The sequence below is a fragment of the Pogona vitticeps genome, chromosome 1 (assembly GCF_051106095.1).
Source record: "Pogona vitticeps strain Pit_001003342236 chromosome 1, PviZW2.1, whole genome shotgun sequence".
Taxonomy (NCBI): domain Eukaryota; kingdom Metazoa; phylum Chordata; class Lepidosauria; order Squamata; family Agamidae; genus Pogona; species Pogona vitticeps.
The window spans coordinates 323,006,918-323,029,537 of NC_135783.1; the positions used below are offsets into that span (position 1 = coordinate 323,006,918).

Below are 22,620 nucleotides of genomic sequence, written 5' to 3' on the forward strand. Positions count from 1 at the left end.
TGGAATCTCACTGGGCTTTTTTTCAGATCAGAGGTGAGCTAATAGCAGCATTCTCCCTCTGCTGCATCCCATATACATTCCCAATGGGAAAAGTGGGGAAGAGTTCCCAGTTTTACCTGTAATCAAGTAAGATTCATTGATTGTGAGGAAGTAGCATTCCTTCCCCACCTCACACTTTCCATGTTCTCAAGCAAGGAATGGAAGCAAATTGAAGAAAAATTCTACTTTTGTCTCTGACATCAGATTAGAAAAAAAAAAAACCATAGGATTTCAGTGTGCCCTGCTTTAATTCCCTTTTTGTAACAGAAATGATGTGAGTGACAATGGCTTTGTTGTTTCCAGTCGAAGCCTACAAGTAACAAGAATGTTCTTCATGGAAAAAAGAACATGGAATGCTATGCTTTTCTCTAGACAGAGGAGAAAAATTGTTTTTTTGGGGGGAGGGGCAGGTGACATCACAAACAAGGTGGGGCTCAGGGTTTTCCCTATTAAATCATTTGGCCTGCTTGGCATGGTCTCAAAGGGAGGCCACCCCCTGGAACAAAAACAGTTCCCTTCCCTTTAATTTGAAAACATGTTTGAGTCCATTTGCAATTAATGGACCTAGTCTGATGTTTTCATTGAATTTTCAGACTGGAGACACATTTGGTTCTGGGCAAACAGATTTGGTGGGCCTTCAAATCCTTGCAAAATCTCTTTGCCAGAGCGAATGGTAAGATGAGGATAGACAACATGTTCAGTAACACGTTTTCCATACTTCAGAGCTTTCAGTAAAACTCCTGTATATGCTTAGCATTAGAGAATAGACCTATCTGAAATCTACAAACTACTGTAGGATGTCGCATGTTGAGTAACACTTCTCAACAATGCTGTTTAAACTGTTTTTTTAAAAAAACTCTTTCATAGAACGAGAAATAGAAGGGAGAAAAAAAAAACACAGAGTGACCCAGTTCAAGTAATTTGATACAGTGCTGAATACTGGAATATAAACTATATGTGGGCTTTATGCCCATTTTTAATTTTTCAGTATCTTTGTTCAAAACAGAGGAGATTTTACTAAACCTAAGGGTTTTCTCTCTTAAACCAAAACAAAAACATTCAAAACTTTGAAACACCTGCAAACAAAACTGAAATAGTTTGCAAACAAAAATTGCAGGCTAGAAGCAATTAAAAGGCCACAATTTTTAAATTGTAAGTTGATATGTGTCATTCATAGTTAATTAATAGCATACTTGGTAGAGGCTTGGTCTCTACAGTCTAGTTCGTTAATTCTGCCAATGAACAACAGAGATAGACTTTCCCCACCTCAAAAGTGATTTTAAATTTTGTCAGTCATCCTCCTTCATCCCCAAATACCTGACGCAAGCAGCCATCATGCCTTCCGCAGTTAGGCAACTTTCTCCCCACCTTCCTGAGCATCACAGGTGAGCTACACATTGTCTCCATTAGTCCAATTGTTCATATTCTGTATGTCTTTTCGGAGAGACACCAGTCCAACTGCTTGAAAGAGAAATCTCGAAATTGGGGTAGGACAAGCCCTCGGGGAATCATCAAGCAATAGTCTACACCCAAGATATACATTTGGTTGGTTAGAATAACTGAGGCGCACCTGAGGGGAGCAATGATGGGTATATCTAAAAGGACACAAAAATGGGTTGGGCCATGGGGTGGAATATGGTTGAAGTATTTCATGATGGTATACATTTATTATATGGGGTGGAGAGGTATGGATGGGTTTTACGTTTTTGAATGGCTTTTGGAAAGTAAGTATTGCTTATCTTTCATTTTAGTCCAGTCTTGGGGTGGGAATGTAAATAACGTTGCTTAGGGTGGGAGGGGCAGGAGACAGGTTAAGGAGAATGGGAAGGGTAGGCAGCTCCCTTCCTCCTAACAATCTATATGGCATGGTTTTCCCAGACAGTCCTGCTCATATTGTCCTCTTTCTCACTCTGTGTGTGTCGGGCGCCCCACGCCTTTTTTGAAAGACTAACACTAGACCATTCATGCAATGTGTCATTTTTACTAACCAACTAATGTACTAACACCCTAACGACTCATCTTTGCTTTTAGTTATTTTAATTAACAATCGTTCTGTTCACAAGTTTTTAATTTCCTTTCTTCCCCCTTTTCCGCAAAGCACTCAGGCATTGGACACGCTATGGTAAACAAACTACATTGTCTGGTAGATATCATTCTTATTGTCTCTTTCTTTGGGTTTGCCGTGTGTTACCTGCCTTTACCTCTCCATCCCCTCCACCCTATTTTCCTCTCCTTTTAAATTTTGTCTCCCTGTTTTGATTTATCTTTGATTTTGCTGTACCTTTTCTTCCTGTTTCTTTTGTACTTTTAAATTTTTTTCAAGAAAAAAAAAACCCAAGAAGCAAACAAACAAATACAACAGTTCTGGAAATGGGGTTTGATCATCTCCTTCATTGGCTTCTCCAGTTTATCTATTTTTTTTTTCTAAAGCATTTTTTAAAAAACCTTTTTTCAGTGTCTTGCTAAATCTTCTCTCTTCTTCTGGTTTGTTTTCTTTCATCCTTTCTCTTTTAGCCTCTTGTTTATTTGGACTCTCCGAAGGTTTTTAGCTCAACAACCATGTCAGGGCTTATAGTTTGTTGTGGTGAGGCCAGTCTTTTCCCCCTCATCCTTTTGTTGTGACAACAGCTGTTGTAGGCAAAACTGGTCAGAGCTCTCCTCTTCCTCATTTCATTCTGACTCCCCTGCCAGCCTCCCACATATGCTTCTCTCCCCCTCCTCTCTCTCTCTCTCTCTCTCTCTATCTCTCTCTCTTTCTTACACTGTCCTCCTGCCATGGCCGAAAGGAGCTCAGCCGGTTGTTTGTTTCAGTACATACGCACCCTGCATGGCATGTCCTCATCTGGTTAAATTCCACCTCTTCTCCCAACCTCCCATACTATAAGTCTCAGTCTCTCCCCTCCCCTCCTCTTCTTCAAGCTACTAATATAACCTTTAAACCAGATGAACATCATTTTCACTACCTTCCTCTCCTTGCTCCCCTTCCGTCTCCCTTCACCCTTCATTTGTTTTGGGGTTTGGATATTTTATTTTTGTTTTTGTTTTCTGTTATGTTTTGGATTATTATTATTTTTACGGCTTCTGCTTTACTTTATTTTTCTTAATGACTGCATGCAAGTGTGAAAAGTGGGTCCTTCTCTCTTTCTCTCTTCCTGACATGCTTCCATTCTTTTCTTCTGAGCCCAAAATATCACTGGCATGGGTGTGTCAAAGTGGGATGTGGGTGTGTGTGTGCAATTGCCATTTTTCTCTTTCTCTCAGTTTCACCTTCTGTTCCTCACATTTGCTCATTTTTGGATTATTGAATGCATATATATATGAGTTTATATTATTGAATGCATATATATATATGTCTGCGTGTGTGCGTGTGTGTGTGTTTCTTTTCTTTTTAAAATTATTTTACTTTCTACTTCTTTCTCTTTAAGTTGCAGTGCCGGGTGGTGGGAGTGTCTTTCTGTAGGTACATAGCATGCTCATCCATAATGTATTGGAAGTGAGATCCCCCTTCCCTCCCCCCTTCCCTGAATGCATGACCGTCAGTGTGCTGTAAGCAAAAAAAAAAAAAAAAAAAAGCAAAATCAAATATATCAACTTTGTCTTCATTAGTGCCTATACTAACAATTGTAACTAACAATTATCACTACCAATAACAACTAACAAATCATAAAATCAGCTTAGATAAACTTTCTCTTCCAAGTACGCTCCATTTTCTGGCCTGATTAAGCAGAATCCTTTGTGGCAGGTAGAATAGCTCTCCTTGGCTGTAGCAGGGTTGAATTAACTTAAGAACTAAAGTGAGGGGGCAGAAACTTTGAAATAAGTAAAGGCAGACCAGAAAATGGAAATGCGCAACGCTCAGCCAAACTTGTACTAAAAGTAGTTGGACTAAGAAGTAGGGGAGTTGATGTGCTCTTTTAAGAACTGTAAGGTCATTGCTGGGAATTTTGTTTTTCTTTTCCTTTTTTTGTTTTGTTTGTCCATTGCACCCTTCAAACAGGTGACAATTTCTGTGGATGGAATCCTCACCACCACAGGCTACACTCAAGAGGACTATACCATGTTAGGCTCGGATGACTTCTTCTACGTGGGCGGGAGCCCGAGTACAGCTGACTTGCCTGGCTCTCCTATCAGCAACAACTTTATGGGCTGCCTCAAAGAGGTAAATACTTCAAAACCGTGGTGGTGCCAGATAGATAGCTAGATAGCTAGATAGCTAGATAGCTAGACAGACAGACAGACAGACAGACAGACAGACAGACAGACAGACAGACAGACAGACAGACAGACAGATGACATGCTCTTATTTTTTGAAACACATTTCCTGGGTTTTCTATACTAAATGTCATGCATACCAACAGCATACTCTTTCCATGAGTACATATTCTCCTGTCACCAAAACAGAACTGTCTGCACAAGAAAGAAGCATCACTGGATGTAGAGGAATCCCAAAGTTTATACAAGTCCAACTGCTCTCCCCCCCCCCAAAAAAAAACCTGAAGCAAACACAGAGAGAAGGAACAGAAAATGCAGATATTTCTAAATTGGGATAAGGGGAATTTTTCTGACCCTTTGCTGAATTGTGGAGTGAATGGGAATAGGTGAGGCAATGCCTGAATGAAATGAACAACAAATTCCATTGTGAAGAAGTCTGCAGATGTGGATTTAATGGTGTGCACATCACTACATCAGTAGGGGGCAGTGAAAATGAAATAATATGCAGGTATTGAAGGAAGTTCCAAAGACCTGCCTTCATCACTTGAACTGGTGACAGATTAAGCAGCAAGATAGTGTTAATTCTTATATACACATTTTGAGAATTCAATAAGGGGTAGGGAAAGACACAGACTTTTTGGAATTTCCAAAGAATTACTACATAATTTCACATGTTTTTAATTTCTCTGAAGTCACTTAATAACATGGTAACGGGAAAATCCAATTGTGTAGCTATGCTGGTGTAATGGGAATGACATAACCACAGCAGCAAATTGCTGCTAATTAAAGGGTTCCTGCTTCAGTTTTGAGTGAATACATTTAATTGTATGTGAGTTACATGCAATCTGAAATCAAAATAGGGACTCTTCAATTAGTGGTAATCTGCTGCTGGTGTCATCTTCATGTAGATTTTTTTTACTTGATATATTTTTTAATTCTGTTGTTACCACAGTATCAAAATTATTTAATAGCACATATGTTGTTTACATAAAATTAAATAATGATACATAGTTCGTAAGATGCCGGTTTCTCTCTTAAAGGAAATGGTTGGACTGTGAGCTTCATTTGAACTATGAATTGATCTATTGATCCAGATATTTCTATCTCTATCAAAATATTTCAGAGCTGGGTTCAGACCATCAGATCGAGAGTGTAATGAACATGCTTAATTTTACAAAAGAAAAAGACAATAGGTTTGAGCAGAAACATTTTACACAAAATGTAGACACCTAAATGGGAAAAAGGTGCTATTATCTCATTGTAATTAATATCCAGGCAGTGTATTGATAATTCATAATGATTTTTGCCTCCAGCACATGAACTGGACAAGTTCTTTCCTATTCTGTCTTCTTCATTTTGCACATAATGTAGCAGTGCAAAACCACAGTAAACATAAACAGAGAGGCTGATTGATCAAAAGCAAACAAACAACCCATCCATTATTATTATATTTGCTGGCTGAAGCAAGAAGGTATAATTTACTATATTTTTGTATGATTTGCATATTTTCAGAAATATGCAAAAAATAAACAAAATCTCTCAAAGACTAATAAAATGGAGAAGTTTTTGGGCAATGAGATTTTTTTTACATTGTCTCATTCATGGGAAAACAAAGAAGGATTTATATCTGTACCTAGGTATTCCCAGTGTGGTGTAGTGGATAGGATGATAGATGTGGGCTCTGGAGAACAGGGTTCAAATCCCCACTTTTCCATGGAAAGTCATTGGGGAGAGGGGCTATGAAAAAGGTAAAGATAAAGGTTCCCCTTGACAATTTTTGTCCAGTCGTGTTCGACTCTAGGGGCCGGTGCTCATCCCCGTTTCCAAGCCATAGAACCAGCGTTTTGTCCGAAGACAATCTTCCGTGGTCACATGGCCAGTGCGACTTAGACACGGAACGCTGTTACCTTCCCGCCTAGGTGGTCCCTATTTATTTACTTGCATTTGCATGCTTTCGAACTGCTAGGTTGGCAGGAGCTGGGACAAGCGACGGGAGCTCACTCCATTGCGTGGATTCGATCTTACGACTGCTTGGTCTTCTGACCCTGCAGCACAGGCTTCTGCGGTTTAGCCCACAGCACCACCACGTCCTTAAATATCCCACTTACCTTGAAAGCCCTATTAGGGTCGCTATAAGTTGGTTCTGACCTGATGACAAAGAACACGCACATACTTCTACCTAGACGGCTTTAAAAGTCTGGATTTGGATCATAGAAACATCGAACAATTGAGTTGGAAGGGGCCTATAAAGCCATCAAGTCCAACCCCTACTCAATGCAGGAATCCAAATCAAAGTATCAACACGTATGCAATCAATATTAGGGGATAAATCAGAGCTGCTAGTTTTTTTTTTTACCAAGGAGCTTTCCATTGTTACTAATTTTCTGGTGTGCATCTGCACCATGGTGTGGTACTCTCCATGCTGAGAATAAAGTACCCACTGGATTCAATCCAAAACAGAATTTTGTTTGGAAAAGAATTTGATATCTCTTGCATTTTGAATAATTTACTGAAATCCAAAAGCTTCTTCTTATTCAGGATGGAATACTTAACATAAGAGATTATTTGACGTTTTTAAAAATGTGAATATAGAAGAAATTAAAACTGACAGATTTTCCCATCCCTGTTCTGAATCCTTGAGCTTTGACCATGGGAACTGGAGTTGAAAACATCTGGAGGGCACCAGCTTGCCTGTCTTTGCATTGAATAGTGTTAGGTGAACCATTACTCCTTCAGTCTCTGTCCCTTCTAATTTGCAATTTGCAGATGAGAGTTTTATTGTCCTACTTTTATGGAGTTATAGTAAGGATTACTTACATAATAGATCTGAAGAGCCTTGAACTCTTAAAATGCATTATGTAAATGTTGAGTTTTATGGTAGACTTGGGGTATGACTGACTTTTCAGAAAAAAATCCAGAATCTGAAAAATATTTATTTATTCCACTGGCAGGCTATAAGATTATTAGTGATGCTGTTGCTGTTTTGTTGTTTCTGTGGAGCAGAATGTTATGAAAGTATTTACTCTGCAGTTTTTTTACCAGATCTATGAGGTCTATCAGAACCAGATACGGAATAAGGGGTACTGTGTGGAATAGAAATATAAAGAATGAATTAAGAGGGCAGGGGTTTGGCTATTATTAAACAATTGGAAGTAAGGAACTTTTCCAAGTCTCCTGCAGATCACCTTGGATTATGCTAGTAGATCTCATGCCTTATTGATTTCATTTCTATTCTACCGTTTGGGCAAGAAGGATGTCAAGTGGCTCACAATGCAGGGTCTATAGGTAATGAAATGATTACCCTGCTCTACAATCTAAAATTTAAGACATGACACACAAGCAGAAAGAGTTATTAATGAAAGTAAAGTAAAGCAAGTGCTTTTAATGTTCTGAGTGTAATGAATTTTATAGCACTTGTGAAGTTCAGTGGCTAGATTCAGGTGGATGGAATGGCTGAGGCAACTTGTTGGAATAGTTGTGCCTACCTGGCAGTGGAGGGAGGGAATATCTTCCTCTGATGCTGCTGATGTAAATCTAGAAGGATCGGCACTCCTTTTGGGAGCTGTCCTTCTACTATAAGAGGGTCGTGGTGGCGATGCAGGTTAAACCGCAGAAGCCTTTGTGCTGCAAGGTCAGAACACCAGCAGTTGTAAGATCGAATCCACGCGACGGAGTGAGCTCCCGTCGCTTGTCCCAGCTCCTGCCAACCTAGCAATTCGAAAGCATGCAAATGTGAGTAGAGAATAGGTACCATCACAGTGGGAAGGTAACGGCATTCCATGTCTAATCGCACTGGCCATGTGACCACAAAAACTGTCTACAGAGAAACGCTGGCTTTATGGCTTGGAAACAGTGACGAGCACCCCTAGAGTTGGACACGACTAGACATTTGTCAAGGAGAACCTTTGCGTTTACCTTTACCTTCTACTGTAAATTACTCTAGCCATGTCCTCTTGGCAGTAATGTGCTGATGTACTGCAATATTTTGAATTGTAAACACTAATCATAACGTTCCCATAGCCAGATCTTAAGCAGATTAAAAAAATATGCAGACAGCTGCCTTGATCCTAGTGATGTAGATCCTCACATGTCTTGCTCACAAGAATGATAGGGTTATTGTTTTGTCATTTTTTCATGGAATTGCTCTATTTGCATAATTGTAAATATGGAAAGAATTACATGAATTGACCCAAACTGGAAGACTGATACTTTGTGTAAACTGTTTAAAAGTACTGTACTGGATGGGTTGTTTCTGTCTTTCTTAACAATGACAGTCTTTCTTTTATTGTTCTATGTGAACATTTTGGTGTGTGTGTGTGTGCGTGTGTGTGCGTGTGTGCGCATGCATGTACTTGTCCATGCATGTTTTTTTCTCAGAGTCAAAGGACACAAGAGACATGTTATGCAAATTACAGAAAGGAAAGGAAAAATATCATTGATTTTCAGCTAGAAGTACGATATTTAGCATAACTTTAAAATGCTTCATTGAGAAAATATTGTCATGTCAACACAGCTTACACAGAGAAGAAAGAATTTAGAGAACTTTCCTTTCTTGGTTAATTCAAGTCTAGAAGATGCTAGACATGTGAGATGTTCAGAAGCAACCAACCTGCTCTAGACAAATCGAATTTGTGGTTACTCACCCTATACTCTTTAGAAGACTTTTCAACCTGCTCTGCACTGTAGTCTATAAAATTATCTCTGTGTTTCTAGATCTCTGTCATTATTATTATTATTAATCCTGTAAATGGGGGGAACAAAAATGGCTATTACTGGGAGTGCTATGCAGCACTATCAACTTTGGGGATGTAGTAGACCTTGTACACTGAAGCCAGACCCTTCAGAGAATTTTTACCAGTGAAATCTTATAAGTCTCAGTGCTGAGCTGGCACTAAGTAATGATATGTACAATGCAGCAACCTTGCTTTGAACCTTTCCTAATGGTTCAATGATTAGGGAGCCCTTGGGCTTTATTTGGGGGTTCAGCTGCCACTTGCCCATTCTTTTTGACACCAACAGCCCAGTTTTCTGTATTGCCTTTGGTTTCTCTTTTGTTCAAGTCAGTATTTTAACCCTGTAAGTGTCACATGGGATATGAAGAGTTTGTTTCAGTGTTTCTTCCCTCTGGCTCCTTGTTCTGCCATTTAGTCACCTTGGAATTGTACAAGTACCACTGATTCAACCTGTTTTTGCACCTTTGTCCAAAGGAAAACACAATGGAGCACATATTGAGGCAAAATTTCTCAGGAGGGCTTGAGAATTCTCAACAGGCTGTGTTGCAATATTGGAACAGCTGATCTTGACCATGAACAAAACACTGGTGAAATTACTTCACATTGCTAGGTCATCCTCTCTGCTGCTAGTCAAAACGTCACTATACTTTGATCTTAGCCCAACTACTCCATTGCTGCCTGGTGACCTCTCCAGCTTTTCAGGAGAGGGAGGAGTGGTGAGCTGAGGTAGAAAGCAGCGCAGCTCTAGAAACTCATTACTCCCTCCCTCTAGCTATGAATGTAGGAACTTGTTGCTTATCCTGTCCTTGCAGGGAAAGGAAGAGAAATAACAAGCTTCCTTTTCTCATTTGCAGGGATGACAAGTTTTCCTCAGTCTTCAAGAGAGGATTCTACAGATTTGCAAAATTATATCCCATTTCTGGACCAATTTTTTAAAAATTATTTGTACAAAATGACAGAGCAACAAAACACACTTTTAATTCAGTAACATTACTACTGGCAGCACCTAGATGACTTTTTAGAAAGGGGAGACAAATCTGAAGAAAAAGAGTCAGTGGGAGGGATTGAGATCCAGAGTGAAGAGAGAGAAACAGGGAGAGCCAGCAGAATTAGCAAAACCCCACAAGCCATCATTTCTTTTAAATCTAGGCTGATATTGGAGTTACAGAGGCCCATTTGAGGATGCTAATCCCACCCCCACCCACCTGTTAAATTCTAATGGTACTAAATGTTGCATTAAGCAAAAGATGAGAAAAAAATAATTGGACAGAGAAAGTGTGGAAGGGGATTAGTAGCCAATTACACAATTGTTTGAGGCAATGAGAAAAGAAGGGGAGGAAGGCAATATTTGAAGTGATGCTCCCAAACCCCATTTGTCATATTATTATTTTTTTCAATGCAATTGTTTCTTCCTCTTGTAGTATATTTGGATTAAAAAGGAGAGAAGCAAAAGAGGATTGCAGGGGAGGAGGTTGGCAGGGGCATGCATTGGAAAGGAAGCCAGCTCTCCTTTTGCAAGCCCTAATGATGTAGTTTTGTTTTATTTTTAAACATTCCTCTTAGTTGCAGGAGAGGCAAGGTTGAGGAGAAGAAGAAAGGAGGCGGCAGTGGCAGCTGCTACAAGGGCTACTGCCGCCTAGTTCTGTTTCTCTCTCATGAGTTCCTGATTGCCAATCTAGCCTCCAGTTTGGCAACCCTGTTACTTCTCTGGATGCATGTCAAAACCTATGCAAATGGGTACTGAGAAAGGAGCTAGCTGGGTGGTAGGAATCTGGAATTTCCACTCAGATGGACCTCTGAAGGTTAATTTCAGGAGAGTCCTTTTATCCATTCACAAGAACAAGCTGGCAGGCCTTGCTTCTTTTTGAGGCACAGGATGACTTCTTTGCTTCTTTCTGTGCTTGCCAAGGGCAGACACTTTGCTTCTGCTGTTGAAAAGTCCCCAGGTTTAGCACAGAACCTGTTTTAACACAAAAATCGCAATAAAGGCTTGCTTCCGTGACAGCAGTGGGTCATCTTGCTAGTGTGAAAAGATATTCATTGCAGCTTCTTGCCATGACAAGAAGTATAAAATTGCCAAGAATGAGTAATAGATGCATATTATCTGAAAATATTCTTCAGAACCCTATTTCTGACATGTTAGAGGGAAGCGAAAAGAGGCAGTTGCAGCCACTGCTGCTGGGTCCCATTCCTGATGAAGGGTACAAATGGCCCTACATTCTTCTTTATCATGATGCAGTATAAAATGCTTTTAAAAGGAACATCGGGACTGGTTTCTTAACAGCCCTACAGGCTTCCAGGGGCTGTTGGTCTCAAGATATGCCCCACCATCACAGGTGCTGAAGGCAAGCCTAAGATTTGGCCATCTTTTACGTACAAAACGTGGCTACCATCTCCTTCTATAACCAACTACAGTAAAGCTAATGAAGGGTGGAATAGCTGAGATAGTAGCTGTACAGCATGGAAGAGAAAGAGAACCAGGATGGCATAACTGTGCCCATTAAATCTATGGCATAATTGTGCCCCTTAAATTATTAGCCATTTCAAACAGAATGGTTTTTGCAGTCAGTGTATGAACAGATGATTAATGGTTTAATCTCTAATAACTTTACATTTTATGGAACCCTGCTAGGACTGTGCATCTGGTAAGCCAAGCTATTTAAGGCTGTGTTAATTCTGTTAATTGCTCTATGTTTATGTGGATTGCTGGCACCTGCGGGCGCTGGAATAACATTTGGGGTTTATGGTCTCCCTGCACCTTGCTGGGAAAAATGAACAGGGCTGTTACCCCCAGCTAGAATGGATACCCTTGGCAGAAGATCCAGGCTAAAATGTTTGTCTTCAAGATTTCCTCTTCCACCACAGCTGAAAGCAATGATTTGCTATTGAAAGCGAGTGGATATTGGCACGGCTAGGGTAGAAGCCAGCTTGCTTTGCATCCATTTGCATCTCGAGAAGGTGATGGCCACAGTATTAAGGAATGGAGCCAAATATATGCGAAAAACTGGTTCACTATATCTCCAGATGTGATGCTTCTCAATCAGCTGCCATCACTCCATTTCCCCTGTGCCAAGAGTCTAGTCATATTCAAGGCATGTGTATGTATGTGTGTGCGTGCACATGCGCACACACACACACACGCACACACACACAGAGTGCTAAATTGAACATCTTTCTGTGGTCAGAGTCAAATTAGAATTACTTATCTTGTTTTCTGTTTTTTTGTGGTTGGTATTGCTCAATATTTCCTTAGCTAGAACACTAGCTTACTAGGTTTTAGATCCACTGGGACTGTCTAACTAATGGTAGTTGAATTCTCCACTCCACATCCCACCTTTTTCACATTAATAATCATCATAATGTGCTGTCTGACTTATGGCAACCATTTTCAGGGTTTCCTAGGTATTTCCATTATTCTGTGGCTGATAATGTTATCCACGTTGCATGGCCTAAGTTGTGCAAACAGTATTTCAGCCAGTACCTTCCAAATAGTTTTTTTCCTGTCAGATTACTTCTTTTTATCAATTACCCATTAGTCAGATACAACATGTTCCTTTCCATAGTAGGAATAGCTGTGCCTATTGGATTTAGCCAGTGTATATGTCTCAGAATCTTATTTGGTATCTGAGAATCTTATTTGGGTAATTTTTTTAAAAATGGAATGTACACATTTCTTCATATAAATGCTGAAAACAACTTGAGATTTTGAAAATTTAAAAGAGAGTGAAAGCAAAATAGATTTTCACTATTCCTAAGAGCAAAACATTTCAGAAGGATGCTAAGTTGCTGGGGGAAACCAACCAACTCTCAACCTTAAATTTCAGCTTTGAGATTCTCGGATGCTGAAGCAACTCTAAGAGACGTGATTTTGGTGCTTGTTTCCCTGTGGCTTGCAACCACAGAAATGTCTGTAAAACCTCATCATTATGATCCAAAGCACCCTCTGTTCAGAATTCTCAATCCATGTGGGGTCACCCCTTACTGGAAATTTCCAAAAGCAGGGAGTAGTTCTTAACAACCTCAAATCAGTGCACTCTTGCTGAGCAACAAAAAGGTGGCTGATGAGCGATTAGCTCTCTGAGAACTACCTTTAAAAAAATCATAAACGTTTATGGCAGTGACACCTGCTAGGTCCCCTTGTTCATCTCCTCCTTCTTAAATGCTTTGTCTTGTATCTGAGGGTTGTTTTTTTTTCACCCTGGAAGTGTGTGGCAGTGAACGTTTCCACAATGGATTTTTCTCTTCTTGTTTACAACCTTTAGCTGAATTTTCATTAAAGGGTACAGAAAAAAAATATTCAAGATACAAACATGATAGGTCTTCAAGGATTGGGACCAAGTAAACGCTATATTCACCACAGTTTATTCATGGGATTCTGACCAAACTCTACCTGGGACAGAAAAAGTCCAGGCCAAGAGAGCTGTCCCCAACATGAGGGAGAGTCATGTACCTGACTCAGGTGGCAAAGCGTGAGGGATAGAACTTGGAAATTAGATCCGAAATGTTTGTATTCACTATAAGAAATGGGGAAATAAATTTGTTGGTGTTAGTGTTTAAACTGGAGCATGTTTAATTTGTTGGATTAGCATTATTTATTTGTTAATTAAATCATTTGTTTCAAAAAACCCCACAACCCACCATTACTCCATAAAAATAAATGTCTTACTGGTTTCTTCAAAAGTGCTCTTTCCATCACTGTGGAATTGCTTCCCCACTCTGGTTTTTAGTTTTCTGATGGACTACAAGTCCCATAATACAGTTTCTAACTGAAGGTGGTGGTTCCAACAGATGTAAAAATTATGTAGCTTGAAAAGAAGATGGAGATGATTTTCTCTCTCCATCCTGGAGAAAGAGGCATGCTTACATTTCCAAATGTTCTCCTTGTAGAGAGCCAATAACTTATCTGACTACTTTCAAATACACTTCCTTAGTACAATACTGAATAAAGAGAAGGAGAATGATTGGAAGAAGAGAAATTATATTTCTTCCTCCTGAGATCACAGCTCTTCTATGATACCCACCTTCTCATCTGCACCAAACAGCTCCTAACTTTAAGAACTACCTCTAGAAGAACAGAAACATTTAGGAGAGAGACCATACAGATAAATTCAGCTTATTTATTCTCCCGCCTGTTCCTTTTGCTATAAATGCAAACTTCAATAACATTTTTAGCCCAATTTATCCACAGAGGGCTGTGGGTTTTCATTTGTGTGAATGCCCTGTGGGTGTGATAAGTATGGTAGGAATTAATTACGATGACCTTTGTAGTCTATGGGACAGTATTCCTGAGGGGAATTGAGAAGTTGGTTGTAAAGAATATCTCTTTAGACAGAGCTTTTATAACATTGTACTAAAGGAGGCATAGATACCCAGTGTGGTATAATGACTCTAGAGATCAAGGTTCAAATCTGCAGTTCGTCATGGAAACTCACTAGGGGTGTGGAAATGGTAAACTCTGGAGACCAAGGTTAAAATCTCCACTTCGCCGTGGAAACTGCACCTCAGTTTCTGCGTACCTCCAGCCAACCCACTCCTGTTTGCAGAACTGGTAAAACAACTCCTTAAATATCTCATTTACTTTGAAAGCCCTATTAGGGTCACTATAAATCAGTTCTGACTTGATGGCACATAACAACTAAAGATGGCATTTGAAGGTGACAATGGCTTCTGTCTCTGGGATCCTTGGGGGTTTTGGGTTATAACTCCCAAAATGTTTCCTCATAGCTGTGCTGGCCGGACTGTTACAGTCCAGAAATGTGTTAAATGCCAAGTTTAGGATTCATGAGTAGAGAATATAATTCATGTGTGGATTATATATGTGTTTCACTGAAGAAGAAGAAGAATGTGGACACAAAAACAAGTATGGTAATGATTTTAATGAATAGAAATATTGTTTTAAGCAGTATTTTAAAGATGTTAAATAAATCAGTGGGGGTTTTTTGTCCCATTTTATCGCAAAAATAATGAATTGAATATTAACCTGTTAACTGTAACACATTTGTTCTAGACTTTAATGAGAGGCAATGAATAATGCCATAATCCCCTGACTGGAAAGGTCCTTTCCAGTGGCTACTCTTCAGCTGTTGCAAAGTGAGAAACAGATGGACTGGCTGTCCAAAACTGGACATTAAGTGCACTCTGGAGAAGTGTAATAGCAGCTTAATTGCAGCGCTGACCAGGATATTGCTGTCCGGAGTTGCTGGGATTGATACTGTCATTGCTAATCTGGCCGTGATTTTTGACTTTTAAAAGCTTTCCCCTTCCCAAGGCTCCTAAAGGCTTCTCTGAGGCAGAAAGGACCCTGAGGGAGCTTCAGAACTTTAGATGGTGGCAGGGGGGAAATAGAGAACTTATAACTAATGTAAGTTAAACATCCAGGTTGTGCCATGTGCACAGTTATACAACAGGATTTTGCCCTTGGAGATGGTGGTGGCTGTATTGTACCATAGTTTACCATGTTTTGAGAATCAAACCAGCTACGTTCTGTAAATTTGGAATCCTTTCTCATGGAGAGACTGTTTAGTGGAAAATCAGAGAGAAAAAAATAAAATAACTGATTCCCCTCAGATATGTCTGTTGTTCTACACTGTCAAGTTGGAACCAACTTATAGGGACCATAATGTGGCTTTCATGATAAGTGAGATATTCAAGAAGTGATTTTACCAGTTCTGCAAACAGCCCAGTAATTTCCATGGCTGACTGGGGATTTGAACCCAGGCCTCCTGAGTCCTAGTACGTCGCTCTAATCCTTTACACCACACTGGGTATCACAATCAACTATCTCTAGTGATCCTTAATTTGATTCTAAGTGCTCTGCTCTGTGTTTTTTTACTTTCGGTAGCTCCATACACTGCATTAGGAAAGGTTTTTTTTCTCAATTTGTGAATTTCTCCGTATAGCTCAGGGATGTAGCTTTTCAAAGTATGATGCATTTTTACCATTCATGGAAGGAGTACCTTTTCAAGTCTGAGGTAAGGATGGGGATGTAATGGCTTTCATTCATATTTTAATTTCAGCTTACTTGATTCACACTAATAGCACAAACTGGAATGCAATGATCCTTCTTCAAAAGTTGCAGTACAGTTTTCTGATCAAAAAAATGTGTAGAAAACTGCATTCTTTTCTGAAAACTACTTACAAAAATGCATACATTATGAAAAAATATCATAGAAAAAGCATATATGAATAGAAGGTAATTGCAGAAATATTGTGTGAGGAAATGCATACTTAAAAGTAGACAAATGTTGGTGTATTCAAAAGTCCACATGAAAAATACACGCGAATTTTCAAGCAGGCTCTTTAAAAATCTCAAACTAATGCACATATGGAATAAAACATATAGCAAGTAAAACAGATATGCCCTTGTTTATCTTGAAAATTGACTCAGAATTACAGTAATGCTGGAAAGAGTTGAAGGAAGGAGAAGAGGAAGATGTAATAGGAGGTGAATTGGGTCAATAAGCTAAGCCACAAGCTTTAGCTTTCAAGGCCTGATCTCAGCTTTAAATGATAAGGCTTTTTTTGGAGGTCACTAATTTGTATAATAATAATAATAATAATAATAATAATAATAATAATAATAATAATAATAATAATAATAATAATAATAATAATAATAATGATGATGATGATGATGATGATGATGATGATGATGATGATGATGATGATGATGATGATAATAATAATAATAATAATAATAATAATAATAATAATAATAATAATAATAATAATAATAATAATAATAATAATAATAATAATAATAATAATAATAATAATAATAATAATAATAATAATGGAATGCTATGAAGTCACTTCTGACCTATGGGAACCCTTTTTGAGTTTTTTTCCTAGGTAGAAAGTAATCAGAAGTGGTTTACCATGTCCTTTTCCTTTGAGAAGCAAAGCACAAAAGATTAGTGATTGTTCAAGATGTTTACAGTACATTTGGTGCTTGAAATCCTTAAATACAGGAGGAAAATTCAGTTTGCATGACCTTACTAAATAGTACAAGAGGAATATCACATGATTCAAGTGCTGTGTCGGTGCAGTGACTTGTGATTCTGCCACTTGATCTTTTGTGAATAAATAAGAGGCGATTATATGAGTGGGTGCGGTGTGTTTGTACCACAGGCCAGGGGTTTGTGACACTGATTTTTTAAAAATAGTAAAGAAATTTTAGTTGTTCTTGAGAAATAGGAAAGTAATCAGTTACTTTTAAAATTATAGCTAGAACAGCAACTAACAATGGCATTGAATTATAACTTGAACTAGTTCCTTTTAAAAATTAATCTTCTGAATTCTTGAAAGCTTTTGATGCATTATGTCTGCATTTAGGCATTAAAATCTGGATTCTAGTTTGCCTTTGCATGAGGAACATGAACCAAGCAGTTTCTAGATGGGAATGTATTGATCAAAGATGGGCTTATTTAATATTGTACGTCAATAGTAATTCATATACAGTATTCTCTTGCAATCAAACATATATATTCTTTAACGAGTCTGTGATTTCATAGGGCATTAATCTTGACATATATCTCCATACCATCCCAGTGCGATATAAGAACCTGAGGCCAAATTAAGGCAGCGCTTTACATCCATAAGACAGTTCTTCATAATTCTGCCCATCTGCTTCTTTTAGATGGTAATTTTCGGCATTTAAATATTGGGATGATGAAAACACTATTCATGACTGCAGTTAGCCATACTTTCATGAAACACCTGCTGGTTTGGCTAAACTGCTGCTGTCCCAAACAAAATCAAAACAATACCTTTAAAAAGTGCTTTGAAGACTCTTAAAGAGTCTATCCTAACTACTCAGAAGTCAACACCCATGTGTTAAAATGAGGGTTACGCCCAGGAATGTAGGAAAAAGATTGTCTTCCTACTTTTAATAGTACTAAATATAAATTTTCCTGGTAATCCAGTAAGGCAAATTAGTAATAATAAGCAGAATCATGAGAGATCAGACCAAGAACTTATTTTCTCTAGCATTCTTTGCATAGAGCAGAACAGTGGTTCCCAACTTTTGATTCCCAGATGTACTTGAACTAAAACATCCAGAAGCCTTCCCCCCTAGCTATGCTGGCTGGGATTTCTGGGACTTGTAGTCCAAGAACATCTGGGGACCTAAGGTTGGGAACTGCTAGAAAAGACAGATTCATATGAGAAAGTCACAAGCAAGGTTTGAATATAACAGCACCCTCCCACTTGGGCTCCCCAGCAGCAACTATTCACAGACATCCTGTCTCTGGCACTGAGGGTGCAATATAGATCATCTGAGTGGTAGCCAATGATGGCTCCATTTGCCACCAATTTACGGTATCTGATGAATGTCTCAAGCTATCCAGGTTAGGTCTTGAGGCAGTGGATTCCACAGTTTAACCATGCATGGTGTGAAGAAATACTTGTGTTCCTTTAATCTTTTCTGTCTTCTTTCTCTGAGTCATCTTACATACCTCTGTCATTTCTTCCCTTAGTTTTTTCCTAAGATAAAACAACCCCAGGCATGATAGCTATTCCTCATAGAGAATTTGCTCCATTTTCGTGATCATTTTGGTTGTCCTGGTGTATATCATTTTGCATATACACCAGGACAGAACATCTCCCCCCTTCACTTCTTTGGCCCTTTTGTCCCAAGTAGAGTTGAGTGAGAGAATGCCAGTGAGTTTCAGGGTGTTTATGAACATCTCCAGAATTTGGAAAACTCCTAATTAAAAAGTATTTTGATATAGACAAGACTCCCCACTCAAATAATTGGTTACCATTTTATCACCTCTTTAATCTCTTTAAATAAACAAGAATAGTTACTTTTAGTTACTTAAAAAAACAGCCACTACAACCCACTGATCTATGGTGCATGAAAATGAAGTCCTTTATTTGCCCCAGTGGATGAAAGACCCCAGATGTGATCTGAGGCTGTTCACAGGTGCAGTTAAATATTTATTTAAATCACAGCAGATAAACAGGGAATGAGATTCACAAAATGAAGGCACAGTATAAAAGAAATCAAAGGAAGATCAATAAATTCCTAGAATAATACAGTGCAATGATGAAACAAAAAGTGCAAAGCTGAGCAACCTGCATATACAGTTATGTAAAATTAGCCACACGTAACCCTTTATGAAACACTGTAATTGCCCCTAACCAACCCTAACTCACTATGTTCTAGCTGTTTAGCCTAAAGACTGTGAAAGAAAGACATACAGCTATGAAGATTCAGGGGAACGTGCAGGAGAATTGATCCAGGAGAACACAAATGGAAAAATCAGAAGGATAAATTTAAAATAAAGTAGTGAAAAGAGAAAAGAGAGAGATTGTTTTAAAAGAATACAGTAATGGAGGCTTAGAATCTCCCAGAAGGAATAGTCTACCCCATTCTCTGTCATACCTTTAGCCACATAATTATCAAAACTGAGGAACAATATGTGGCCTTCCAGATGTTCTTGAGCTTCAACTCCCATCAGCCAGCATTGCTGAACATATTGAGAACCTCGTGTTTCCTACATTTTCTGTCAAATACATGGGTGGCAGGAAGAAAACATCCCTGACCAACCAAATCTTGACTCACCAAGAAGATGATAAATAACTTGATGGATATCTTGTCCCAAACTCCAGGGAAGTATTACTAATGGGATTAGACCTAAAAGGGATACTATAATAGTAATAATAATAATCACCATCATCTTAGAACTGCAGGGATGGAAGAGACCCTATGGATCATCGAGTCCAACCTTTGTCAAGGAGCCACAGTGGAGAATTGAAGCCCTGGCCTCTGGCTCTGCAGCCAGGTACCTAAACCACTGAACTATCCATCTATTTTCTTCCTAGCCTTGTGAAAATCTATCATATGAACAGAACTGGAGTATTGTGTACAGTGTAGGTCACTACACCTCAAAATGAATATTGTAAAGCTGGAAAAAATAAGGAAGAGAGCAACAAAAATGATCAAGAAGTTTTGGGAAAGGGTTAACAACCTTCAATGAATTCTTAATTAATACACGGAAGGCAGCCACTTTCCATGCCTTTTGTGAAACCATGGGGCTTAGCAAAAAGGAAGGGAAGGCTCCCTTCGGGTAAAGCAGCCATGAAAGGGCTGCACTATCGCAGCCCTTAGATCCTGAAGCCCTTTCATGGCTGCTTCAGGATCAAAGGGCTGCGACCCTGCAGCTGTTTCATGGCTGCTTTATCTGAAGGGAGGCTTCCCTTCCTTTTTGCTAAGCCCCCTGGCTTTACAAAAGGCAAGGAAAAGCAACAGTCAAAGGGAGCCCTCTGATCCCTGCTTTTCCCTTCCTTTTGCTAAGCTCACAGTGGCAGATAATTTCTCCTCCTTATCACAACAATACACCCTCAACAAAAACACACTGATCACCATAATCACCCAATCTCCTGAAAAGGACAAAAGCTGATCCTACAGCTACAAATACTCAACTCCCAAACAAATTGCATCAGAGCACATCCTCTGAAGATGCCGGCCACAGAGACTGGTGAAACATTAGGAAGAACAACCTTCAGAACACGGCCAAAGAGCCCGAAAAACCCACAACAACCACCATTCCTTAAATATCTCACTTACCTTCAAAGCCCTATTAGGGTTGCTATAAGTTGGTTTAGACTTGATGGCACAGAACACAGGGAAAGGCAATACTAGGCAGGCAGATTACATGCACCTCCTAGCCATCACAATTTTTCCCTTCTTAGAAGCCTCCAGATAATACAATTCATTTTGTTTTATTTTTTTGTTTAAAGGTTGGTGTTTTGGGGGAGTTGGGTTTTGGTATATCTCATTGCATTTAGGACCATTTCCCATTTTAGTTGGAAGGGGTGATGTCCCCCATTCCACCAGGGTACCCACCTTCAGTGTACACAAACATACAACCTTTATGGGTGTGAATGGGCTCTAATTCTTTAGAGTTTGAGTAGCACATATTTGGTATTTGAAGTAATAATCAATTCACTGTTTCCTCTGTTTTGTTTTGAAATATCAATAGCTGTCCTGAATCTTCAAGATGAGGTGGGTTAAAATTCCAGATGAATACATTTAAGGGAGAGAATGGCACTAATATCACCCACTGTAGTCACAAATCAGTTAAATCACGATTCATAAGATAGGCAGGCATGTGCTGAATGGAAATAGATTCATGAAGAATTGTGGTTATAAATGTACTCACAGGCTGTTGTCAGCATGCATGTAAGCATGAGAATATATACACATTGGCATATTTCTGGGACATATAGTAGATGTGTAATTTTCTATACATATAAGCATGCATAGTTTCAGTATTAAGATGCAAATGTGTAGTATTCACAGCCACAAGTGTCACTATCTATGTGCACCAATACACATAACATTTATTCATCCTTGTAAGCATGATGGTATGTGCTCACAGAATATTTGTGGTGGCACATAAGAGTACATGTAAGAGCCTATAGAATTGCCTTTATATGGGTTCAGACTGAGAGCCGTGACAGTGTGTCAATTCCTCTTCCTCTTTCATTTAATTTTTTTTGTCCAAACACCTAGTCCTTTCTCTGCAAAATATGAAGAAATATATTCATGTTGTAATTTAAAAATAAACAAACTGAAATGAATTTCTTGCTTTTTTTTGCCATAGCCATGCACAGTAGGATACACTCCTTCTTAGCAGAGAGAGGATCCTGTTGTAATTTCCTGCTTTTCAGGTGAGAGAGAGAGAGAGAGAGAGAGAGAGAGAGAGAGAGAGAGTTAGAGTTGGAAATCTTAACTCAGCACAGATGAATACACCGAGAATGAAAGCTAGACTTCCAAAAGTTAAGCCTTCAACACTCTGAGCCCAGAAGGACGAATCGGTTTCTCCTATGTTTGCATTTCTTTAATAGAAGTTCTTTCCAATCTGTCTATAAAGATATTGGAGAATTTGATAAATTACTTTGAACACTGAACTGGACTGAAGGCCTGCCTCATTCCAAGTGGAAATATTACTCCATAAATATCCAGGTGGTGTCTGTCCTGCCTCTCTGTAGTTCATTGATGTGTTGAAGGAGGGTCCTTTCTGAGATTAGGTAACAATAGTCCTTTTAAGTTAAAACTGGGTTTCAAGTCTTAAATGAAACTGATTTTGCATGCATTTGAAGATGCTCTGAGGCAGGCAGGCATGCACACATGCACATGAAGCAAAGAAAGTTAAAGCTTTTAGTAAGCCAGTGAATCCTTTAAAAGTTCTGAAGTCAGGACCCAAGCTTGTGTAATGCCTGCTGAAATGCATTTTGGTGTGCATTTTATTTTATCAGAATGAACAACAGTCTCTCCCCCTCCCAAATTCTAGTGGGAGATATGGCTTCAGAGAACAATAGAAGAGCCATTGTAATTTGTCACAGAGCTGAAATGTGTTTTAAAAGGTGAGGCAAAGGAAAAGAAGGGGAAGCTTGTGGCTCTTAATTTTTTTAACCCCATCCATTATCAAAAGGCCCTCTTTGCATTTATGCCACAAAATGGGACTATGAAGTTCATGAAACATTATTAATTCAGCGTTGTTTTCAATAAGGGTGCCAGGATCTAAACCTGGAAACTTCTGCTTTGTCACAGAGCTGGGCTGGGGCCCGCATGGTTAACTGCATCCTGAAATACAAGTGCAAATTTGAATCACATTCTCTGAGTTTG

At 39.0% G+C, this 22,620-nt stretch overlaps 1 protein-coding gene across 2 annotated transcripts in view; it reads left to right on the plus strand.

The window, feature by feature from the left end:
- NRXN3 (neurexin 3) overlaps nt 1-22,620 on the plus strand; it is a 1,709,419-nt gene that overhangs the window by 643,012 nt on the left and 1,043,787 nt on the right. For both annotated transcript variants that reach the window (XM_078393277.1, XM_078393271.1), the window contains 2 exons: nt 2,138-2,161; nt 4,037-4,198. In XM_078393277.1, coding sequence (XP_078249403.1) covers nt 2,138-2,161; nt 4,037-4,198 — 186 coding nt within the window. The remainder of the gene's footprint in view (nt 1-2,137; nt 2,162-4,036; nt 4,199-22,620) is intronic.